The sequence below is a fragment of the Trypanosoma brucei genome (genome assembly GCF_000002445.2).
Source record: "Trypanosoma brucei brucei TREU927 chromosome 11 chr11_scaffold01 genomic scaffold, whole genome shotgun sequence".
Taxonomy (NCBI): domain Eukaryota; phylum Euglenozoa; class Kinetoplastea; order Trypanosomatida; family Trypanosomatidae; genus Trypanosoma; species Trypanosoma brucei.
This window is the reverse complement of record NT_165288.1, coordinates 3,540,044-3,558,821: the sequence shown is the minus strand read 5'-3', so window position 1 is coordinate 3,558,821 and position 18,778 is coordinate 3,540,044. Positions and strand designations below refer to the sequence as shown.

At 50.1% G+C, this 18,778-nt stretch overlaps 9 protein-coding genes across 9 annotated transcripts, besides 3 other annotated features; all 9 read left to right on the top strand.

The window, feature by feature from the left end:
* Positions 1-199: 199 nt before the first annotated feature.
* Positions 200-220: a microsatellite.
* Positions 221-252: 32 nt separating this feature from the next.
* Positions 253-3,102, top strand: Tb11.01.5120 (hypothetical protein, conserved; the record flags this gene model as incomplete). The annotated part of the gene is made up of 1 exon (XM_824315.1): positions 253-3,102. The coding sequence occupies one exon, from the start codon at positions 253-255 to the stop codon at positions 3,100-3,102; it is 2,850 nt and encodes a 949-aa protein (XP_829408.1).
* Positions 3,103-4,431: 1,329 nt separating this feature from the next.
* On the top strand, positions 4,432-4,974 carry Tb11.01.5110 (hypothetical protein, conserved; the record flags this gene model as incomplete). Its single annotated transcript, XM_824314.1, has 1 exon — positions 4,432-4,974. The coding sequence occupies one exon, from the start codon at positions 4,432-4,434 to the stop codon at positions 4,972-4,974; it is 543 nt and encodes a 180-aa protein (XP_829407.1).
* A 988-nt stretch (positions 4,975-5,962) lies between these two features.
* Positions 5,963-7,741, top strand: Tb11.01.5100 (paraflagellar rod component, putative; the record flags this gene model as incomplete). The annotated part of the gene is made up of 1 exon (XM_824313.1): positions 5,963-7,741. The coding sequence occupies one exon, from the start codon at positions 5,963-5,965 to the stop codon at positions 7,739-7,741; it is 1,779 nt and encodes a 592-aa protein (XP_829406.1).
* Positions 7,742-8,016: 275 nt separating this feature from the next.
* Positions 8,017-8,065: a microsatellite.
* A 32-nt stretch (positions 8,066-8,097) lies between these two features.
* Positions 8,098-8,140: a microsatellite.
* A 1,265-nt stretch (positions 8,141-9,405) lies between these two features.
* Tb11.01.5090 (hypothetical protein, conserved) lies at positions 9,406-10,521 on the top strand (the record flags this gene model as incomplete). The annotated part of the gene is made up of 1 exon (XM_824312.1): positions 9,406-10,521. One exon carries the CDS (start codon positions 9,406-9,408, stop codon positions 10,519-10,521), a length of 1,116 nt encoding a protein of 371 aa, XP_829405.1.
* A 627-nt stretch (positions 10,522-11,148) lies between these two features.
* Positions 11,149-11,907, top strand: Tb11.01.5080 (hypothetical protein, conserved; the record flags this gene model as incomplete). Its single annotated transcript, XM_824311.1, has 1 exon — positions 11,149-11,907. One exon carries the CDS (start codon positions 11,149-11,151, stop codon positions 11,905-11,907), a length of 759 nt encoding a protein of 252 aa, XP_829404.1.
* Positions 11,908-12,249: 342 nt separating this feature from the next.
* On the top strand, positions 12,250-12,960 carry Tb11.01.5070 (hypothetical protein, conserved; the record flags this gene model as incomplete). The annotated part of the gene is made up of 1 exon (XM_824310.1): positions 12,250-12,960. The coding sequence occupies one exon, from the start codon at positions 12,250-12,252 to the stop codon at positions 12,958-12,960; it is 711 nt and encodes a 236-aa protein (XP_829403.1).
* A 562-nt stretch (positions 12,961-13,522) lies between these two features.
* On the top strand, positions 13,523-15,082 carry Tb11.01.5060 (hypothetical protein, conserved; the record flags this gene model as incomplete). The annotated part of the gene is made up of 1 exon (XM_824309.1): positions 13,523-15,082. The coding sequence occupies one exon, from the start codon at positions 13,523-13,525 to the stop codon at positions 15,080-15,082; it is 1,560 nt and encodes a 519-aa protein (XP_829402.1).
* Positions 15,083-16,083: 1,001 nt separating this feature from the next.
* Tb11.01.5050 (hypothetical protein, conserved) lies at positions 16,084-16,911 on the top strand (the record flags this gene model as incomplete). Its single annotated transcript, XM_824308.1, has 1 exon — positions 16,084-16,911. One exon carries the CDS (start codon positions 16,084-16,086, stop codon positions 16,909-16,911), a length of 828 nt encoding a protein of 275 aa, XP_829401.1.
* A 401-nt stretch (positions 16,912-17,312) lies between these two features.
* On the top strand, positions 17,313-18,263 carry Tb11.01.5040 (mitochondrial carrier protein, putative; the record flags this gene model as incomplete). Its single annotated transcript, XM_824307.1, has 1 exon — positions 17,313-18,263. The coding sequence occupies one exon, from the start codon at positions 17,313-17,315 to the stop codon at positions 18,261-18,263; it is 951 nt and encodes a 316-aa protein (XP_829400.1).
* Between the last annotated feature and the right edge of the window lie 515 nt (positions 18,264-18,778).

Below are 18,778 nucleotides of genomic sequence, written 5' to 3'. Positions count from 1 at the left end.
GCCGTTATTTCCGCAATTTTACCTCTTTTGTAACTTTAGATATCCCCCATTATCGTTGCAAGCAACAGCAAGAGTGTATTTTGTTGGTCGCGAGTAGCGTTGGAAGCGCTCAGCGACAACGCCGAAACTGAAAGAAGCCGTGAGAAAGCTAGCGGTGCAGTCGGTTGCCATAAGAGACCAGAAGGTGCAAAATTAACACATATATATATATATATATATACTGGGTTTTAAAGTGCAAGTGGAAGAGCACCAATGGGCTCTGGGTTTGTTACTAGGCTTGTTTCGCTGCGGAGGCGCAAACGGCTGTTATTTCATGTGGTGGTCGTTGCCTTTGCGCTGTACATACTAAGTATTTTATTTATGCTGTATGCCGACGTGTCAACATCGAAGAACTCCGCGAGTAGCGCAGCTACCCCGCCTTCCACGCCCGGATCTGTCGCTCCTTCAAGGGAATGGAAACCTGATGAATTAGGGCCTAAAATAACGGAGTATTCGACGAGGGTTGTGGGGCCGCAAGAAAGGGACTACATCCTTGAAGTGCAGAAGGCTGCATTAGCTGAAGCAGGTCGAAGCGGACTGCGTGCTGTAACGAGCAGAACGCTTGTGGATGTGGGTGTGTCCGAAAAACAGCTGGTGAGTGGGTTCCTCACGCGTGTGTATAACAGCGATTCTGCGAAGAGTGGTCCACAAGTAGAAGGGCCATTGCAACTTATGCCTTACTATAAACAAGATTCCAGACGCAAGGATGCCCATATTGCCTACTACGATGGAATTATCGATTTGGACCAAAACGCCTTCGCGGAGGCGGTAGAGAACCACCTCTTTAGCGAAATGCTGTTGCTTGTATTTAGTGATTGGGATGAGGCTACGGATAAATACATCGCACTTTTGCAACGACTATCGGAAGCAATGAACCCCTACAAGGAAGCCCCACAAGGGAGCTGGCACGTTCTTCTTAACAGCATATTATCAAAGGTATCCGAAAACCAAGCACCAAATGTTGTAACTGCACGCGTCAACGCCTTCGCCACCTTGTCTACCGGTGGTGGGACAGGAAGGGAGGGGCGTAATCATCTATTTTTATGGCCAACAGCGAAATCAGAGGGGCCCGTGCAGGTCATAGCTGCTATCAGAAAGGCAGATTTCGGGGAATATCACTTTTTCGGCAGCGAGACACTGAAAATGACGCTCCACTCTCCCAGCCTTTTCTTCTGTTCAGGTGGAAAAAAAAACGTGCACAGGTACGATGGACCCTTAACAGAGAAGGGCTTGATCAACTTCGTTCATGCACATACATCATCACATTTGCAACTGACGAAGAAAGAGGAAATAGACGCTGTACTGGGGAAGTATGACCGATTCCTCCTCATTCTGTGCAAGGGTTCAGGCTACAATGAGGGGAGTGGTACCTCTCCGATGCGCGAGATTCTCCTCGAAAATGACGACATCCACTTCAAGCTTCGGACAAAGATCCCCACCTTCTTCGTACAAGAGGAAATGATGGAGGAGGCGCACTCGATCAACTGGAAAGCACTGAATATCATCGAGACAAAGGAACTGAAGCTGGAGAGCTTAAAGTTCTTGGTTGACGACCCCCAAGCCGGTGTGACGGCCGACTTCATAACTCAACTTCATGCATTTCCGCTTTCGGACGACACAAGGCTCCTGCTTTTGGATAGAATGGTGCCCAAGGGTGAAAGTAAGGCTTCTCCACTTGATCACTTTACGGGAGTTGCCCTGCGTTTTCCCGCACCGAGTGGGAAGACAAACTTCTCGGCATGGGTTAACACCGTCGGGACGCGTCTCGTGGATTACGCAGAGGATATGATGTCGGAAAAGGCATATTTGGTGCCCGTGAGTGGCTTAAACATGCAGCATGTGTACGAGCGACATTTCCGCACGTCGTACCTCGCTCTAAAGAGACGGTTACGGCAACGTCAAGGGCTGACGAGTGCCCACGGAGCATCAAAGGAATCATTGGAGGACCGGGGAAATAATCGATTCTTAGTACTGGTCGTATTGCCACCCACAGGTTCCGAGAGGGCCACCGGGTGTGAGCGGGCGGCCCGGCGAGCAGCAGGTACGGCTCGCCGTGACACGAATGTCCAGTTCGCTTCAGCGGCTTTTGAGGAGGCGGAAGAATTGTCTAAAGAGCTACGCACGGTCATCTGGCGTGACTTCGATGAAAAGATGTCGGTGACTAACTGTGAAGTGTACGTTTTTAATTCTGATGGTGATGTGCGAGGGGTGGACATGGGCTATGGTGAACTGCAAGGACCCAAGGGAGGGTGGGGACAACTTTTCCATAGTGATGTAGGAGGGTCTGTTGGATCACCAAAGCACTGTATGCCAGCCCCTCGTGCCCCCTCCCCGTCGGTAATGTACAAGGCACTGAGAGGATTGCGCGATAGCATAAGCAAGGAAACAAACGCTGATGCGCGCGTGACCTACCGAAGCATCTTGGTTAGTGCTGTGAAAGGTGTTGCACCATCGTATTTGTGGATCCCTGAGGGGGAAAGCGTGCCGCTGATAGCTTACAACCAGAAAGTGGAAGACAACCGTTGTGAGGCAGCAAAAGAGGAGAGTGTATTCCTTCTTCTTATTCACGATAGTTCGTGTGCTGCAACTGCGAATCATTACAAGGCACTTCGCCTTCTGGGCAATTGTCAGAAGAAGGGTGTTCTTCCCTCATCGGTCAAGCTACTGGAGTACGACATCTCCGATCACTACACCACATTATTCACGGTAGAGAAACTTATACAACCAATTGCTGCACAAGTCGATGTTGCCAAACGGACAGCGCTCTATGAGCGGCTGCAGCCACTTCTACAACACACGGCATCACTGCATCCTCCACAATTAGTTGTTGTCAACCAAACCCATATCCTAAGCACGCTGAATACAGCAACGTACTACATCCAGCATTCGGTAAGTGGGCACAAACCTTTAAAAAATGGGTTTGTTCGCACTGTAGCCAACATGTTGAACCTCGTGGACTCTGGTATACACGCAGACAGAATTGCATCTTGCATGCTGCAGAGTTTGGAAGATGATCGTGCTGCACGGAAAAAGTACCGTCATACCGGCAAACCTGAACAATAGAAACGATGGCGTGCGCCCATACACGCATAAGGCGTTTGGTGGAAATGGAAGTGAAGGAGTAAAATTGACAGTGGTGGTGAAAACGAAAACAAAACGAAAAGTAAAAGGTGAGTTAGGCAACCTGAAAAGCTAGCTGCGGGCTAACCTGTGATCCCCCTTTTGGAAGTGTAGAACGAGGGATAGGGAAAAGAGAGACTCTGTCCGCCGGTAAAACTAAGTTATTACTTTGCTGGTTGTTCCTATTCTCTCTTTTCTTCCACGGGTGTTATGCTGCGTTTTGCTTGCTTATTTGTTCGTCTGTATATGTGCAGTAGCACTTCCTCTGTTAAGATTATTATTCCCTATGTTATTTCACTTCACCGTCAACAATTTTGTCTTGCGTATCGGCGGTATGGAGCCCCCGCTTTGAAGCTTGTGTGATGGTTCAACGTTGCGCTTTCGTCTCTCCGTGTGTATCCTTCCAAATGTGGTTCAGATGTATGGAAAACGAGTTCTTGATATAAGTGCAGCTTTATCTTATGCTCACACACCTGTGAAAGCTAGTTACACTCGTGGCCGCGGAGGATGTGGGGAAGGACGGAGATAATGAAATAAGACCGCGCAATGGAGTAGGAAAGAGAATCGTGTAATATAAGAAACTTGCGATGCACATGCTTCTCTTTACTGCACGCGTGGAATACGTAAATGTGGAAGGTGCAAATGCCGCAAAAGAAAAAAAAAGGAAAAAGTAGAGATGGTGAGGGTGAATGTGAGTGCGCTTGCACAGGGGTTTGTAACTGAAAGAAGATGGTACCGGAATGAGCGGAGTGCCCACTTACACCGGTTAACTATTTTGTTCGTTTTCTTGTTTTTTTTTAAAAAAATTGCCACAACCTTCCATGTTGCTGCCTGCTCAGCGCGTCCTTCACGAGCGATCAAGCGAGCAATGGGAGAAGTATTAGGAAGGCGAGGAGGGAAATGATGGAACTAGGGGGGAGGGAAAGGGTGGCTTGTGCTGCACTTCCCGCTACACAAAAAAAAAACGATGATGGCTTCTTCACATCGGGTAATAGCATGAATGGTTCTCCCATAACTCGGTCCCTATTGTGGGACCTAACAGCGAGTGACAAGAGAGAAAAATACGACGTTAATGGCGGGGTGGCTGCCAAGTAGGTGGTGTTGACCACACTACCTCTGCATTCTGGTAATGTTGTGTTGTTCTCCCAGGTAGGAACAACATCTGTGCTCGCCTTGTGCTGCACTGTATCAAGCTAGAAAAACTTTTCTTCTCTGCTTCGTGAAGTTGTAGTGTGCAAGCCAGTGGAGGTCGTGGTAATCATATATAAGAATATGAACCCGTCAAAGGTAGTCCAAGGTACGCCAAACAGCGTAGAATGGGACCCAAGAAACCCACCGGACACACCATTTTTCACGGAAACTACAGCAGTGGAGCGCAGTCGCATTCCGACGGAATACATTCGTCGAATGGAAGAAGCTACACGCTTGTACGCGATGCATAGGGAAGGGCGCCACGCACTTCACACAGCCTGTCAAATAGCTTCGTGGACAGTCGCCACGCAATGCTGTTGGCTTTGCGTAGGTGTGTGGCTCACAGTGCGCGGGTACCGTCACGCCAATCCTGCACATTCATTTGTAAGTGGTATGACGTCTAACAAAGTCTTCTGTCGTGTGTTTACTCCCATCCCAGTGCTTGGCTTGACCATGATGGGTGTGACGGCAGCACAACTCCCACGAGACGTGAAAGTTCTGATCACTGCGCGTGAGGGAAGGATGGAAGAGGAAAACTGCATGAAGAGCGCCTTTGACCAGTGCATGGCGGCGCTCGCAGAGGGCAGATTAGCTATGGGGAAAGAGGGAATCCTGACAGCCTAAAATATGGGAAAAGATGCGGCCGCTAATGGTGGTTGTGGTTACGTTCACAATGCTTTTTATCGACTTTAGTTTTTTTTAACGAAGTTAACCGGGTGGGAATCGTGACACCGGCGAGATTAGTTCATTTCCACACACACTTTCCTCTTAGTTATGTAATTTATGATTTTTCACTTGATGCGCTCGCTTGTTTTGCAGTAGGTGTCCGCGGTGGCCCTTGCAGGTGAGTGACAGCTGAAGGTTGTGCCAGTGTGCCACGATGTGTAATTTATGGTAGTCAGAAGTTCTGTTTGGCATCTATACCAAACACACATCTTACGTTTACGCCAACTTTTTATATCACCAGCGCTTCAAGGGATGGTTTTGAGTCCCCTTGTTGCGGTTCAAGAGGATAATTAACGCAACCAAATGGGTCTTATACACGCATATCAAACAAGAAATGTGAGACCCCAGTTAGTCAGTGCCCCTCCTTCACCACGCGTGTCCTCACAAGTTGGTGCATGGTTGAGTCTCACACAGTCAATCACTCGCTTAATGTCCGGACGGACTTGAGGCGAATGCTTTCACTTGAATTAGGCCTCAGCAGGCCGCCGCGGCGGTTTGTGCTGGAAGCTTGGGAATGGGGCATTTTCCGTATATACTTATTTATTTTTATATGTGTGCTGCGTCGTATCAAGCAGGGTGGCTCCCGTCTCCATTACGTGTGTGAACTGGATGCTGTGGGTTAAGGAATGCAGTGCCCACACGCAAGCGGATATGTACTGTCCTACCAGCGCTTACGTGTCGCGACCATCCTGGGTCTACGTCTCACACATTGTGTTGCGAGTTTCATCCTTTCACCCTTTCTTTTGCCTACATCTTGAATTCTTTCGTTACCCGATTTGCCTCAGGGTACTTTCGTGCAGTTTAAAAAATAAAGAGGAATACAATTTTCAGTAATAGTTGAGTAGTTGTTGAGAGGCAAAAGGAACCGAAGAACAAACATACAAACATGATCGAGGTGCAACTTAACAGTTTTAACCTCTTGCCGCCTGAATATCCGAGGAGGCTCGTTCAGGAGGAGGAAAACCACCGAGCCGTCGCTGCACTCATTGAGCTCGCCGAAACTGCCATTGCAACAGCAGAAAACTACTCTGGGTATGTTGATAGCCGTCTCCTTCCCCTCTCCTCACGGGGGTTTGACCTCCGCAGCGCCGCTTCTGAAATGTGTGAGCGTTACAAGCACGAAGCACCGTGTGGATGGACCGAGGAAAAGGTGATGAGGTTCTGCGAACAAGAGGTGACGAGGGAAAAGATTGCCGAGCTTTTATCGCGACAGCCGCTGGACGTGGTTGCCGTGGAAAGCATCTTGAGTACACTCCGTGACTCGACCGTGGAATTCCCCCGCGGTCGCTTCCTGCTACTTCGCGAGAACCTCAACATCCTCAAGCCACATCAGCCGCGGGATATTATCCGTGACCTCTCCGAGCTTTGCGGTGCTCTGTACGAAATTCAGTTCGTAGATCTCCTCGGGAAGATGCGGGAGGAGCTCGCTGAGTTCGACCCCCCGCTTGATGCAGCCAAAAAGAAGGTACAGGATGCCATTGAGGCGCACAAGCGCGCTGTTGTCGGCGGCGATGTCCTTGAAGTGGAGCGAACACACAGACAGCTTATCGCCGCACGGTACGAACTTGTGGAAGTTTGCGCGCAACGTCTGAAGGCATTCTTGTCCCAAAACTTGGAAAATCAGGAGAAGGGATTCATCGCCGAACTTCAGGCGCTGGAGAGGGACTCACTCGAGGCCCTGCAACAATTCACAGACTACCACAGTAACCAGCGAGACGTCATTCAGGAAGACATAAAAAAATGCTCCGACAAACTTCTCCAAGAGGGCGCCACACACGAAAAGTGCTTGGAGGAATATAAGGTGAAGGAAAGGGAAATGAAGGATAACCTCTACGCCGTTATCTCGGCCAAGCAAAAGTTGGTAGAAGAAATACAGCGGAAGGCTGCAGAGCTGGTGCAACTGACAGCCAAACAGAGGGAAATTGTTGATGAACAAATCAAGGCAAAGAAAGAAGAGGAGAGGCGTATAACGACGTACAACGAGTTCGCCAATATGGGGACTCAGCAGAAGCAGCGGCTTCTCAAATGTCTCGAGTACTGCGAGCGGGTATTGTCGGTTGTGCCCGGGATCAAGTCGTACGTTGGTGAGATGGTTAAGCGGCTGCCGTGGCAGAAACTGCGCGACGCGAGGAACGAAGTTAACGATACAGAGGCGGAAGGCTTCATGGAGGCTTACGATCCGTTCGTGGAATGTTGTGGCGAGCTGACGGTTAAGAAAATGCATCGCCACGACACGCTGTCGCGGCAGTCACGACTTGTCGAGCATAACCGCAACTCTTCGATGGAAAGCCTTGACCCCAACATGAATAATTACCGCGCCGAGCTGGAGGAGCTCATAGAGCAGATGAAGGGAGTGACAGGCGTCATTAATGCCCTCAATGCAACACAAGACGCTGGTGAGCAGCTGTTCCTCAGTGTCGAAAAAGCCATCTTGGAGAAGTACGAGCGAGCGGCAACACCGTTCGTACACCCGCTGCAGGTACACGGTGTCAAATCCGTTGAAGAGCGTGACCGGTTCGTTAACCGCTCCATGCAGTATGTGGAAGACGAGGAACGCAAGGTGCTGGAGAAGAAGAGTGTCCTTGAGCGCATGCGCAGGGCAGTGGAGGGGGAAGAAACCGCCGTCGAGTTGGCGATTCGCGACATCCCCGTCGGTCGTGCGTAGAGGGCAAATGGGAGAGAGAATAGATTATGGGATGAATAACATTTCGTACCTCTTCGGTGCAGAGACCTTCGCTTTCTGCGAAGTTTTCCCCTCCTCATCAACCTTTTCCCTCTTTTCCGTTACTGCCACTGCAACCAAGTGGAAAAGCAGCGAAAAAACAATGTTAGAGACGCTTTTATGCAGTGTAGCAAGTTGATGATGGTAAAAGTCATGATGTCGAATAAATGTAACAAGAGAGCAGTAAAAGACAGTCAGAAGCGAAGAGGTGGGGCGAAACAAACACACACACATATACATACATACATGCGCACGAACCACCACACAGCCGTGACGGTGCGGGTTGTCCGGTAAAGCCCGTGTATATATGTGTGTGTGTGTGTGTGTGTGTTTGCGTGTGTGCAATAATTACATGTATATAGGCAGATGATCAAACATACGTCCATACGCACACTTCTTTGCAGGTTTTTGTTCTGGCGTGATGTGTGTTTGTTCCCTAGTCGGTGCGCCTTTCGCCTGTTTCGTATCACCATCACCACTACCCGTAGGGAGGTTTTACTTTTCTATTAGATGGTGTTCAATGTATTATTGAGTTTTTTTTTTTTCTTGGTTGATTTGGTGGTTGGTTCTCACCTTCTTCCAGGGTTTCGTTGCAAAGACGGGGGAGACGGGGAATAACGAAAGAAAAGAAAGAAGGTTAGGACGGGTACCACAGGGGTTGAAGAGGGAAGCGGGCAGGAGGTGGTTTGACACGTCACCAGCGATACTACGCGATATACAGCAAGCGTTTGTCTACACACACTTATCGTTTGCGTCATCATTCCCTTATTGTCGATATTGTTGCTGGTTTGAGTACTATTACGCTTGTTGGCGCTCCTGGTTCATTACTCTCTCACCTATCCCTCCGAAGGACGCCCGGGCCGTCTCATTCCTCGCTTCGCATTCGCGCACAGCGAAAACACGCCCAGGGCGAAGCAGTAGAGCAAAAAAGGGAAACGGTGTAGCACCCCGCGGTTCCTTCTCACTTTGTACAATTTTCTTCAATTCGCCCCTTCCCACCCAACAACCACCGGAGTGCAAGGGAAGAAGGAAGAAAAAAAGGAAGGGGTGGCGGTCTGACGCAGTTATCGCTACCTTCGCAGTCGCCGCCTTCTTCCTTCGCTTCTCGTCCCTAAGCCGCATCAATCAAAGCTCGTAGTGCGAAGAGATATCTGATCTTCCACCGAAATGTATATAAAGATAAAGAATGGGGAAAAGGAGGAAGGAGGCCGCCATCTGTTGTGCGACCACAGATGCGAGGAATTTTCACTCAAGAACAATTTTCACTTACTAGAATGTGTGCGCGTTCCGGGGCCAAGGTCAGGTGTAGAGAAGACGTCTCACCAAAACGGAAATGAAAAACAAAGGTGTTTTTCTTTGTATGAATTCATTCACGAGGAGCTACATATATTGGCACCTGGTCACTGAGGCACACTCACGCTAACACCCTCCTTTTACTGGCTGATCTTCTTTTCTATTTCACCACTGCGTGAACCGAATATATGCATGTACATATGTGCCGTAACTGTCTTATTCCTGGCTTTCTCATTCTTTTTTTTTGGTGAAGTTTAGAGCAAGTTCTGTGCGAAAGCTCCTGCACCTCAAGAAAGGAGCCTCAACACGAAGCCATGACGGAGTATGGCCCAAGGTTCCTACTGCTTTTGGGAAGCTGCCCGGGCGAAGGCATGTGGTCCCATGCCAACAGCTACCGACAGCTGGTCGCTCAAGTGCAAGAAGCTTACGGTAGCAATTACGACCCCATCTTCAAATATAAGCTTCCAAGCAACCCGAAAGCGCTGAGCCCGCCAAACGGAACGTGTGATATCATCATCGACGACGATGACGACTTCAACATCTGGTTGTACGGTTATGTCCCCATACCTCACCATCGCGACGTAGTTGACGACATTCATCACCTTCCTCAGCCGTTGACAGAGAAAATGTACGTTTTTAAGAAACTTTCACCACCCGCATCGCTGGTGCACTTTTCGTCCTCGATATTGTTGCCACCAGTCCACAGTAGTAAACCAGAAGACGAGACAGGAGTGAGTTCTCTCGCAAATTCCTCAACAGCAGCCCCTAGCCCCCCCGTGCTCCACGCAGATGATGATGTTGTGAAGCTGCCGCTCTACCCACTACTTCCGCCCCTCCTGCTAGTGAAGCTCGGTGTTCGCGTCGTTCTCCGTCATAGCGATGCCGAGGAGGCGATCCTTCTCAGCAGCAGGACCGTGAGCGGCGCGGGTGAGGGTCACTGGGCGTTGCTTTTACGCAAAGCTCAACGCGCGTGGGGGGTACAGCGACCTTGTCTGCGTTACTTAGACCTCGATCAGGGATTCACGGCAATAAACATTTTCAACATACGCGATTACATGTGCTGGAGTACGGGTGTTGGGCGCGAGCGAACTGAATTGATCGTGTTAGAGCATCTGTTTCGTGATGAGGCTCTCATGAAACAGCGTGCACACAAACTTGAGCTGATGAAGGAAAGTGAGCTATCACGCAGGTGCATAGAGGAGCGAGCCGAAGAGGCTTTTGGATCGCGCAAATTCAGCTGTCCATCCCATCCCTACACAGCCACCACAGTGGCTACAGTACGGGGCGTAGACTGCAAATTGTTTGGCCCTTCCTTCACAACAGATGGCAACATTCCCCCAATATATGAAAAGGGGGAAGGCGCCGACGAATGTTCCCTTCAGCACCACAGGCAACTTGTTGACAAACTTAGGAGAAGCGGCTTGTTCTAGTGCAAGAATATTCAAAGGAAAGCGCCATCACACGCAGGTGCGGGTATTCGCTTCGGCGTCTTCACGGCCAGAGGGAGAACATGAAACCTGCATGTTGGTGGCACTACAGTCTGTCTCCCTCAGACATGTCACCTGTGCTTCTCTCATTTTTATTCGGATGGTTGCGTGTGCGCGTAATCTCTTTTTTTTCCCCCTCCGAAAATACACGAAGACATCTTTACTGTGTTGTGCTACGTAAATTTATGTAGAATATTCACCGTGCACAAGATGGCAGGGAGGTGGATAGAACGATGTTGTGGACCTCCACAGGGCATGCGCTGTGGATGATTACAAATAGCCGCATCTTTCCCTCAAATCTGCCTTGCAGAACTACTTCAGACTGCGTCCAACCGCGGGCAATGATTGCGTTACCTACTTATCCCAACTATTTGTCCATCGCCTCCACTTTTCACTCTCTTCTTTTCCTTAGTCACAAGGTTTGGTTGGCCAGCGGCGAAAGGAAGGAGGTGTTGCCGGGGTCCAGTGTTTTCCCCCCTTCTTTTGCTTTATATCTGCAAACATAAGTATATTCTTACATATTGCAGCGCCACAGTTGTGGATGCGATTAGGCGGGGTGCGGTTTTGTACATGGACGAGAACACCACATCCTTCGCTTTGAATGTATCCGGGTGGCTCATTCCTGACATTCGGCGGCATGTTTTTGTACTCGTGTGGTGTTGTGGTGTGCCGGTGCATGTGCGTTACATTATACAACTCCTCCGCATGTCGTCAGTGCCCCTGGAGATGATGATGAGTTCGTCTGACGAAGGGTCGGTGGAAAAGGTAGAGAAGTATGATAGTAAAAACCATGGGGCGCCACATAGTCCAAGCGAGTCTGAACTGCGGAGCGTGGCATTAGATATTGCCTTCACACAGGTGGGGAGTGACTGCTGTAAGGCGAACAGTCATGTTGTTGAGGCTTGCCTCTCGGAGGAACGCTGGGCCGAGGTGCGCAGTTTGTCGTGTGTTGCAACAAGTGATACCGACGGCGGTGGAACTGCCACGCGAATAGTCTCGAGTGATCCCACCGTGAATGGGGAGGTTTTGGTTCTTCTGCCCCCGGGGGAAGTGCCGCAAGCAGAGCTGGTGTCGGCATACTTTACTGCCTTAGACCAAGCACGATTTTTTGAGCGGCAGTACAAAATGCACGTCACCTGTCCCCTTGACGGATTTGAATGGGGGAAAACGGAGCGGAATGAAGTTAAAAAGCATCCAAGTCTCGGGTCAGCAAACCGGAAGGCGGGGGTGGAAGTCATTGTCATCGGCAGTAGCGACGACGACGACGAGGGAGACCAGAAGATGGCAGAAGTAGTGGTGCTAGACGATAGCGATGACGAGACCCCTTGAGAAAGCGCTGGAGGCTGTCAAGAGTTGTCTGGGAAAACGTGGACCAAGAAAGGATCCACTGCGCCTCCTGCCGGTATGGAGGGGTGAGATAAATGGAGTACCGCGGACCGCGGTCCCCTCTTTGGTAACTCCGCGACCCTGGTGTATGCATGTCTTCATACGCAACTCTTGTCTTGGTGGCTGGTGTCTGTAAAGTTATATCCTCTCTTATTCCCATCTAAATTGAGGGCAGTTGGTTGCATTCTTTTCGACTGTTACTTCGCAAATGCTACGTCTGCCTCTCATAGCTTTTGTGCGTCTTGAATCCTTTTTCTTGCGTCCATTTCCTTGCACAGAACAGGCATGGAACAAGGTCAACCCGCCACTCCCTTTGCAGGGCTGGCCAGTGGTGTTGCTGCCACGGTTACCAACATCTTAGGCCGCCTTGATATCGGGGGAAACGACAGGAAAGTGCGATCTGACCTGCCCCCAAACACCGTCTTCCTCAACGTGTATGATATAACGGTAGCCAACCGTATACTCTACTACACCGGAGCGGGTGTCCACCACACCGGCGTTGAATTGTACGGGATGGAATTTGCTTTCGGCCGCTGCGAAGAAGATACAGGCGTGTTCCAAGTGGAGCCAAAAAACACGCCTCCGCATACCTTCCGCGAGCAGTTGGTGTTGGGCACGACTCAGCTAACGCGCGGGGAAGTGCTTGGCTTAGTGCAGGAGATGAAAGGAAACAGAGAGCGGTGGTCCGGTCGATCTTACCACATTGTGAAGAACAACTGTAACTCTTTTTCAGAGGCGTTTGCCAAGCGGCTGCTTCCCCCCGACGTGCGATACGATCAGCACCAGGCAAGAGAAAAGAAGGACGGATCAAGTAGCGTTGTGGAGGTATACGATAACGGTGAACGCGAGGTGGTGCGGCTCTCAGGCGGTCAGTCAGTCGAGGTACCCGTCCTGATGCCCAGTTGGGTCAACCGGCTCGCAAATACGGCTGAACGTATTCTTGGCGAAGATTTGGTCCAGAAGATCGACGATATAGACAGAAAGGCAGTACGGTGAAGCTGACGGAGGAGGTAACTAAGCGTCACCATGTGCTCTAATCCGTTCCCATTTAAAGACAACCAAGAGTGAAACGGTTCTGGGACCGCAAAAGGATCTCTTGGTTGGTTTTTTTTATCTTTTTCTCCGGATTCGCGTGTTTGTGGAGAGAAGCCGAAGGGTAGGGAAATAGTTGGCGCATCATCCTGTCGGCACGCAGCAAATGTCTCCGGATTCATCTGTTGTTACAAGTTTCCCTCCTTCCCCTCCCCCTGCTCTGGAACCAGAGGGGGCATAATCTTTCATTCAACAGGAGTTGCACCAGTGCAGATAGTGCTACTTAATCGCTATCGGTTTGGACGGCGGTTCCTGAACGGACGATGCACGCACTGGTTCAAAAAGCCGTCCTTGATGACCCCAATACATATATGTATTTATATGCTGTGTATCCACATTTATTTAATTTTGCCTTCGCGAGCGTCTTCCAGGAATCCCGCAAGTGCACATAAGCAGGAGGGCATATTTGTCCGTAGGTTGGAAATAATAGGAAGGAAAGACGACATAATAAAAACGAAAGGTAGTAATGCCGCCCAAGCGTTCCAAGCCGGGTGATGTGGCCGTGGACAAGAGGCCACCAGGGCTTTTAGACGCAACGGTACAACTCGCTTCTTCCGTCAACGCGCCTTCGGGGATGCGCATCGGTCACATCTCATTTATTCACCCTGCAAATGGCCACCTGTGCGTTGTCGGTGGGTGTGATGTGTCGTCTCTGCCGAAGGCACTTACTCTGCCCCACGAAGATAAGTCCGCACTAACCATGCCCTTTCTAGAGTCATGGAACACTGAAGAGCAGATGTGGATTGCGCAACGTGACGAAGAGGAAGAGGAGGCACAACGTCTACACGAATCAGCTGACAAGGACTCTGTTGGGGAAGGTTCTGAAAGTGCTGGAAGTAGCGATGGCCAATCACCGGTAGAGACTTGCGCCACCTTCCCAAGTAATGGGCTTCAGGATCTTACATGGCCGACGTTGGCGGGAATTGCCCTACAGTGGAAGACGCAGCATGAGGAACCGGCAGTGAAGAACCCGCCAGTGATTCAGCCCGCAGGTACGTTAATGGAACTAATCGAAAGGAACAAACGGGATCCTAAAAAAGAAAAGGCAGAGGATAGGGAAAGCGCGGAGGCACCGCACGCAGCCTCTGCGCGAGCTTCTGCAAAAGCCCCAGTAGTGTTATTTGTCGGTGGGTGGAAAGACTCCAAGTATGCCCACCGCAGCAAAAGCATTGATCTGGGCACTGGGTCCGTTGCCTATATTAAGAGTTTGCCGTCGTCACCTGTGATGGCCTCGTCGTGCTCAACTGCAACCGTTGTCAAGAACCTTGTGTATGTTTTCGGCGGTAATAATAGCGCGGGGTGCACGTCTTCGATGGAAAAGGCAGATCTTACAACGAACAGATGGATCGAACGAGGGGTGTCAACAAAAAATGAGACAGGGGGTTCAAAACCCCATCCCCGCTCCTCTCATGTTGCCGGTTTGCTACTGGAGCGGTACATTGTTGTGTACGGAGGTCGACAGGCGCGAGTTAATACGGAAACCTCGCATGGAAAAGCCAAGAAGGCCTCGAAGGTGGATCCCAGGGCTTCCATAGTGATTCCAAGTATGGAATTTGAGTTCTGTAATGACGTTGCTGTGTACGACGTGGAGAACGAGAAATGGGTAGTCACTTCAGCAGTCGTGAATAATATGGGGCCGGCGCCGAGGTATGGGCATGCTGCGTGTGTGCTTAGCCCGTGCGAGCTCTTTGTCCACGGTGGGATTGGGGCTGGTGGTCAGATTCTGTCGGATGCGTGGATTATTCAGCTGGAAGAAGATGCACACGGCGTTGCCCTCTCATGGGTGAAGATTAGGACAAGCGACACCAATGAGGTCCACACTCCAAGCCGTTGCCTTCACTCACTGGCGGTGGGGAAGGGCAGGCGGGTGTACGTCACGGGTGGGCTTTCGCCGGGAGAAGACGTGGTGGATGTGTGCATGATTGACGTGAAAGGTCTTGCGGATGTTGTCCCTGGTCAGCCAGTGGGACGCAAGGGGGAGCGCTTGCCGACATCCGCCAAACGCACAGCTTCAAAATTGAAATAGGCTGGTGAGTTCTTCGGGATAACATCAGCAGTGCTGATATTGCAAAGGTGATGTATAGGTCCTTGTCTCTTCGCTGTGTAGTGGTTTTAAGGCGGGGCACGACGCACACAAGTCTCTCTTTGGTTGCTTGTGACTTGGTTTGTTGCGGTTGTTTTGTATCTTTCCCACCCAACTCCGTTGTATAGCAGTATTCCTTCTGCCTACACTCTTTTCACCTTTCGACCTCATGGCTTGTGCCAACCCAACCCCCCGAGCAGCCTCTGCTGCATGAAATGAAGCCTTATTTATTCTCCTTTGTTTTTGAACAAGCGGCTCATTATTTTTTTTCTCTTTTTCCAAATATATATATATATATATGCATCGTGTACTGCTGTTTTTCTCCCTGTTGTGTGCTTCCAGTCATTGTGAGGCAAAGGCGAGAAAAGAACATATGTATATATGCGTGTATGGAAAAAAGTGCAGCTGCATGTGGAAAGTTGCTTGGTTATTGGTGGGTAATGGGTGACACCAATTTACGGGGTCAAAAAAAGGCAGAGACGACAAGGATGCGTTTGGGATTTAGTGAAATAATACCGATGTGAAGAGAAGTAAAGAAAGAACTAATGAAATGTATGTATTTATATACATGTACTTTTCGTGGAACGTGCCTCAGTGAGTCCACAACAACATGTGTGCGTGTACACGCGTTGGAACGCACCCGTATCTCTACTTTTTTGTGCGTTTGTAATTGTATGTGTTTATGTGTATCATTAGAGCTGCTCCTCACCGGTAGGCCGTGGCTCTGAAAACTTGACAATAACAACAGCGGGCTTCGGATACCTGACCATTACATCTATGCGGATCATTTAATGTGTTTTCCGCCGTTTGGCTTTAACCTTTGTTGTCTTTTTGTGCACTTCCACATACGTTTTCTCTCCCTGCGAAGAGATATAGGCGGTCCCCACACACACACACACGCACGTCAAGCCAGCAGGGAGGACGAGGGAGGGGATTAGAAGCACATGATGAGTAGTGCAACGTTAAGTGATGTGGAAACGTTAGAAAACATACCGAGGGGAGCCCCAATCGGGGGAAGTGGTATTGTCAGTGGCACCGCCTCGGAAGGGAGCAGTCGCGGGGCGGAACGGTCCACCGTCGCGAATGTATCGGAAGATGGTGAAAGGGGGCGCAGAGAGGAGGAGGAGGACCGTAAGCCGCTGATCATGGATCAATCTGTGATCATGGATGAAGAACCCTATATCTCCCCGGCGAAAGCTAAAAAGATCTCATGGAAATGTGGACTGTGCGGCTATTATGTGCTCGCTATGGACCACAATGGAAACCCACTGGAACTGACTAACTCCCCCTCTGGGGAACCCCTACCCATGAGTTGCCCTCGCTGCATGCTTTTACACCATGACTGGGAACCCGCGGTGCCATTTGACGATTTCAACAATCATGCGAATATTCGTTCTAAGCAATCAAACAGCTACGTCATAAGCGACCAAAAGAGTGGGAAGCAAGCAGGTTTCGTTCCCGCACGTACCCCAGCAGAAAGAGATCTTAAAAAGACTTCTGCAGACATCACGCGCATTTTGCAGGAAGTAGAAGATCGGTGGAGAAACTACGCCCCTAGAGAAAGTCCCACATCAAGGGAACAGGGTCCGAAAGGGAGGCTGATGGCGTATTACTGCGACAAGTGCAACAGAGAGCTACTGCGTATGGATCAGTATGGCGAGCTGGTCCCTATGGTGTCAGATAAGGAAGGGAAGCCGCTCCCAATTGTTTGTCCAGGATGTAAAGAGGAGCACAGCGAGTGGGTTGTAAGGCCTTTTACCGTTACCAGGTAAAACGTGGATCTGTGAAGTGCTTGTTTACGGCTTGTTTTGCTTTTGACCTCCCCCTCCCCTCCCCCCTTTCCTCCTCTCAAGCCTCTACAGGACACCAGCATGCTTAAATGCACGAAGTCTGTTACCTAATCTTTTCTTTTTTCTGGATTTTTTTGCGGGTTCTGTCATGATCCACAAACAAGCAGAACAAAACGGAAGCATCAGCAAAAGGTATTCTCTTCATCGATTGTCAAAAAGTGAAGGTTCCAGGCATGCCTGTGTGCACCCAGCCAAAATCATTGTTCTTCTTCGTTACTGACTTTTTTAGGGTTACCTCACCCCTCTCCCCACACACACACTTACAGGCACTAACTGCCTTGATACGGCAGGAGAGACGAAGTACACAGAATAAAGATAGATGAATGATTGATTGGGCACTCACGTTTCTGCCTGGTGCAGCGCAAGGTATGACAACTGTTGTTCTGGGTCAGCCTCTTGACAGTGCAAAGACGCGTGCGCAGGCGTGTGGTCCGTTGGCGGCCCGCTCGGCGTGGAAGACCATGTTGGACGTCGCACGCGAGGAAGGTGTGCGAAGTTTGTACCGTGGTACCGGTCCACCGCTTATCATGTCGGCAACGAAGCGTAGCCTGCAATATGCCTTGTGGGATTCGATTCGTGCAGAGAGAAGTTGTAACAAACCGCCGCGAGCGACTCACTCCACCCCCATGGCCTCTCATCCCTTCCGGAGTTTACATGTCAATGAGCTGCTGAGGTCGGTAGCATCGTGGCTGGGAGAGTCACCGTTTCGCTCGGGTGCGTGTGCCGGTGCTGCGGGAACGTTTATTGGCTGTCCCTTCCACGTCATAAAACTTAGGACACAATACTCCACGCGGAGATCAACCAGGAACGCATGGGTGTGTGCTGCGAATATTTTCCGCAGTGAGGGAATCAAGGGTTACTTTCATGGATTCGGTTACCACCTCCTGAAGGATACGTGTTTCGCTGGGTGCTACTTGGGTTTCTATGATGTAAACAGGCGGTGGCTCCGTGCTTGGTGTACTTCGAGTACTGGCACCGAGTCGCCCGGAATTGAGGAACGGTTGCCCACTGAGTGGACATTTGTAGCCGGCTGTACGGCGTCTATGGTCACATGGGCACTTCTGTATCCTCTGGACACAGTCAAGACAATTGTACAAGCCCGGTGCGTAGGAACGCTGGCAGTGGTGGAGCTACTACGAAGAGAATCACCGCTCGTCATATACCGCGGTCTCGGCGTCTCGCTCCTACGCGCTGGACCCATCAGTGGGGTTTCAATGGTTGTTTATGAGTATGTGAAAAGCCGTACAGATAGGTGGCAGAAGGAATGGAGGTAGGTGTGGGTGAGTAGCACAAACAACGAGGAAGGGAATCTGTGGCAAGAAAAACGCGTCGTTAAACGGTCTCCCGTGTTGTGAGGTATCGGGGTATAAATTTTCGTCGATGGTGTTCGCAGGGGTAGAGGCGGCAGCGGTACGCGTTTGTTTGTTGATAATCCCTTGTTTAATTGTGGTATGAAGATGAAACTCTTAACACGATAAAATCGGAGAAGCTATTGATGGCATCGTGGGGGGATGAAAGACGTAGGGTGTGAATGTCAATCGCCGATCATCGTGCATATCGCCACGGGAAATTGTGTGCACGAATAAACTTGCGGGTATGCTTCCGTAGTGGCTGCATTCATTGGTGGACGTTGCTTGCACGATGGTTGTGCCCGTGGTTCATCCTCTGTTACCGTTGTTAGTATTCCTTATCGCTTGTTTGTTTTGTTCGTTCCGACTGGTTTCCCCTTCATAGTGTTCACAAGGACAGAGTGGCTTGGAATGTGATGACATTTTCCCGTTGCGTTTAC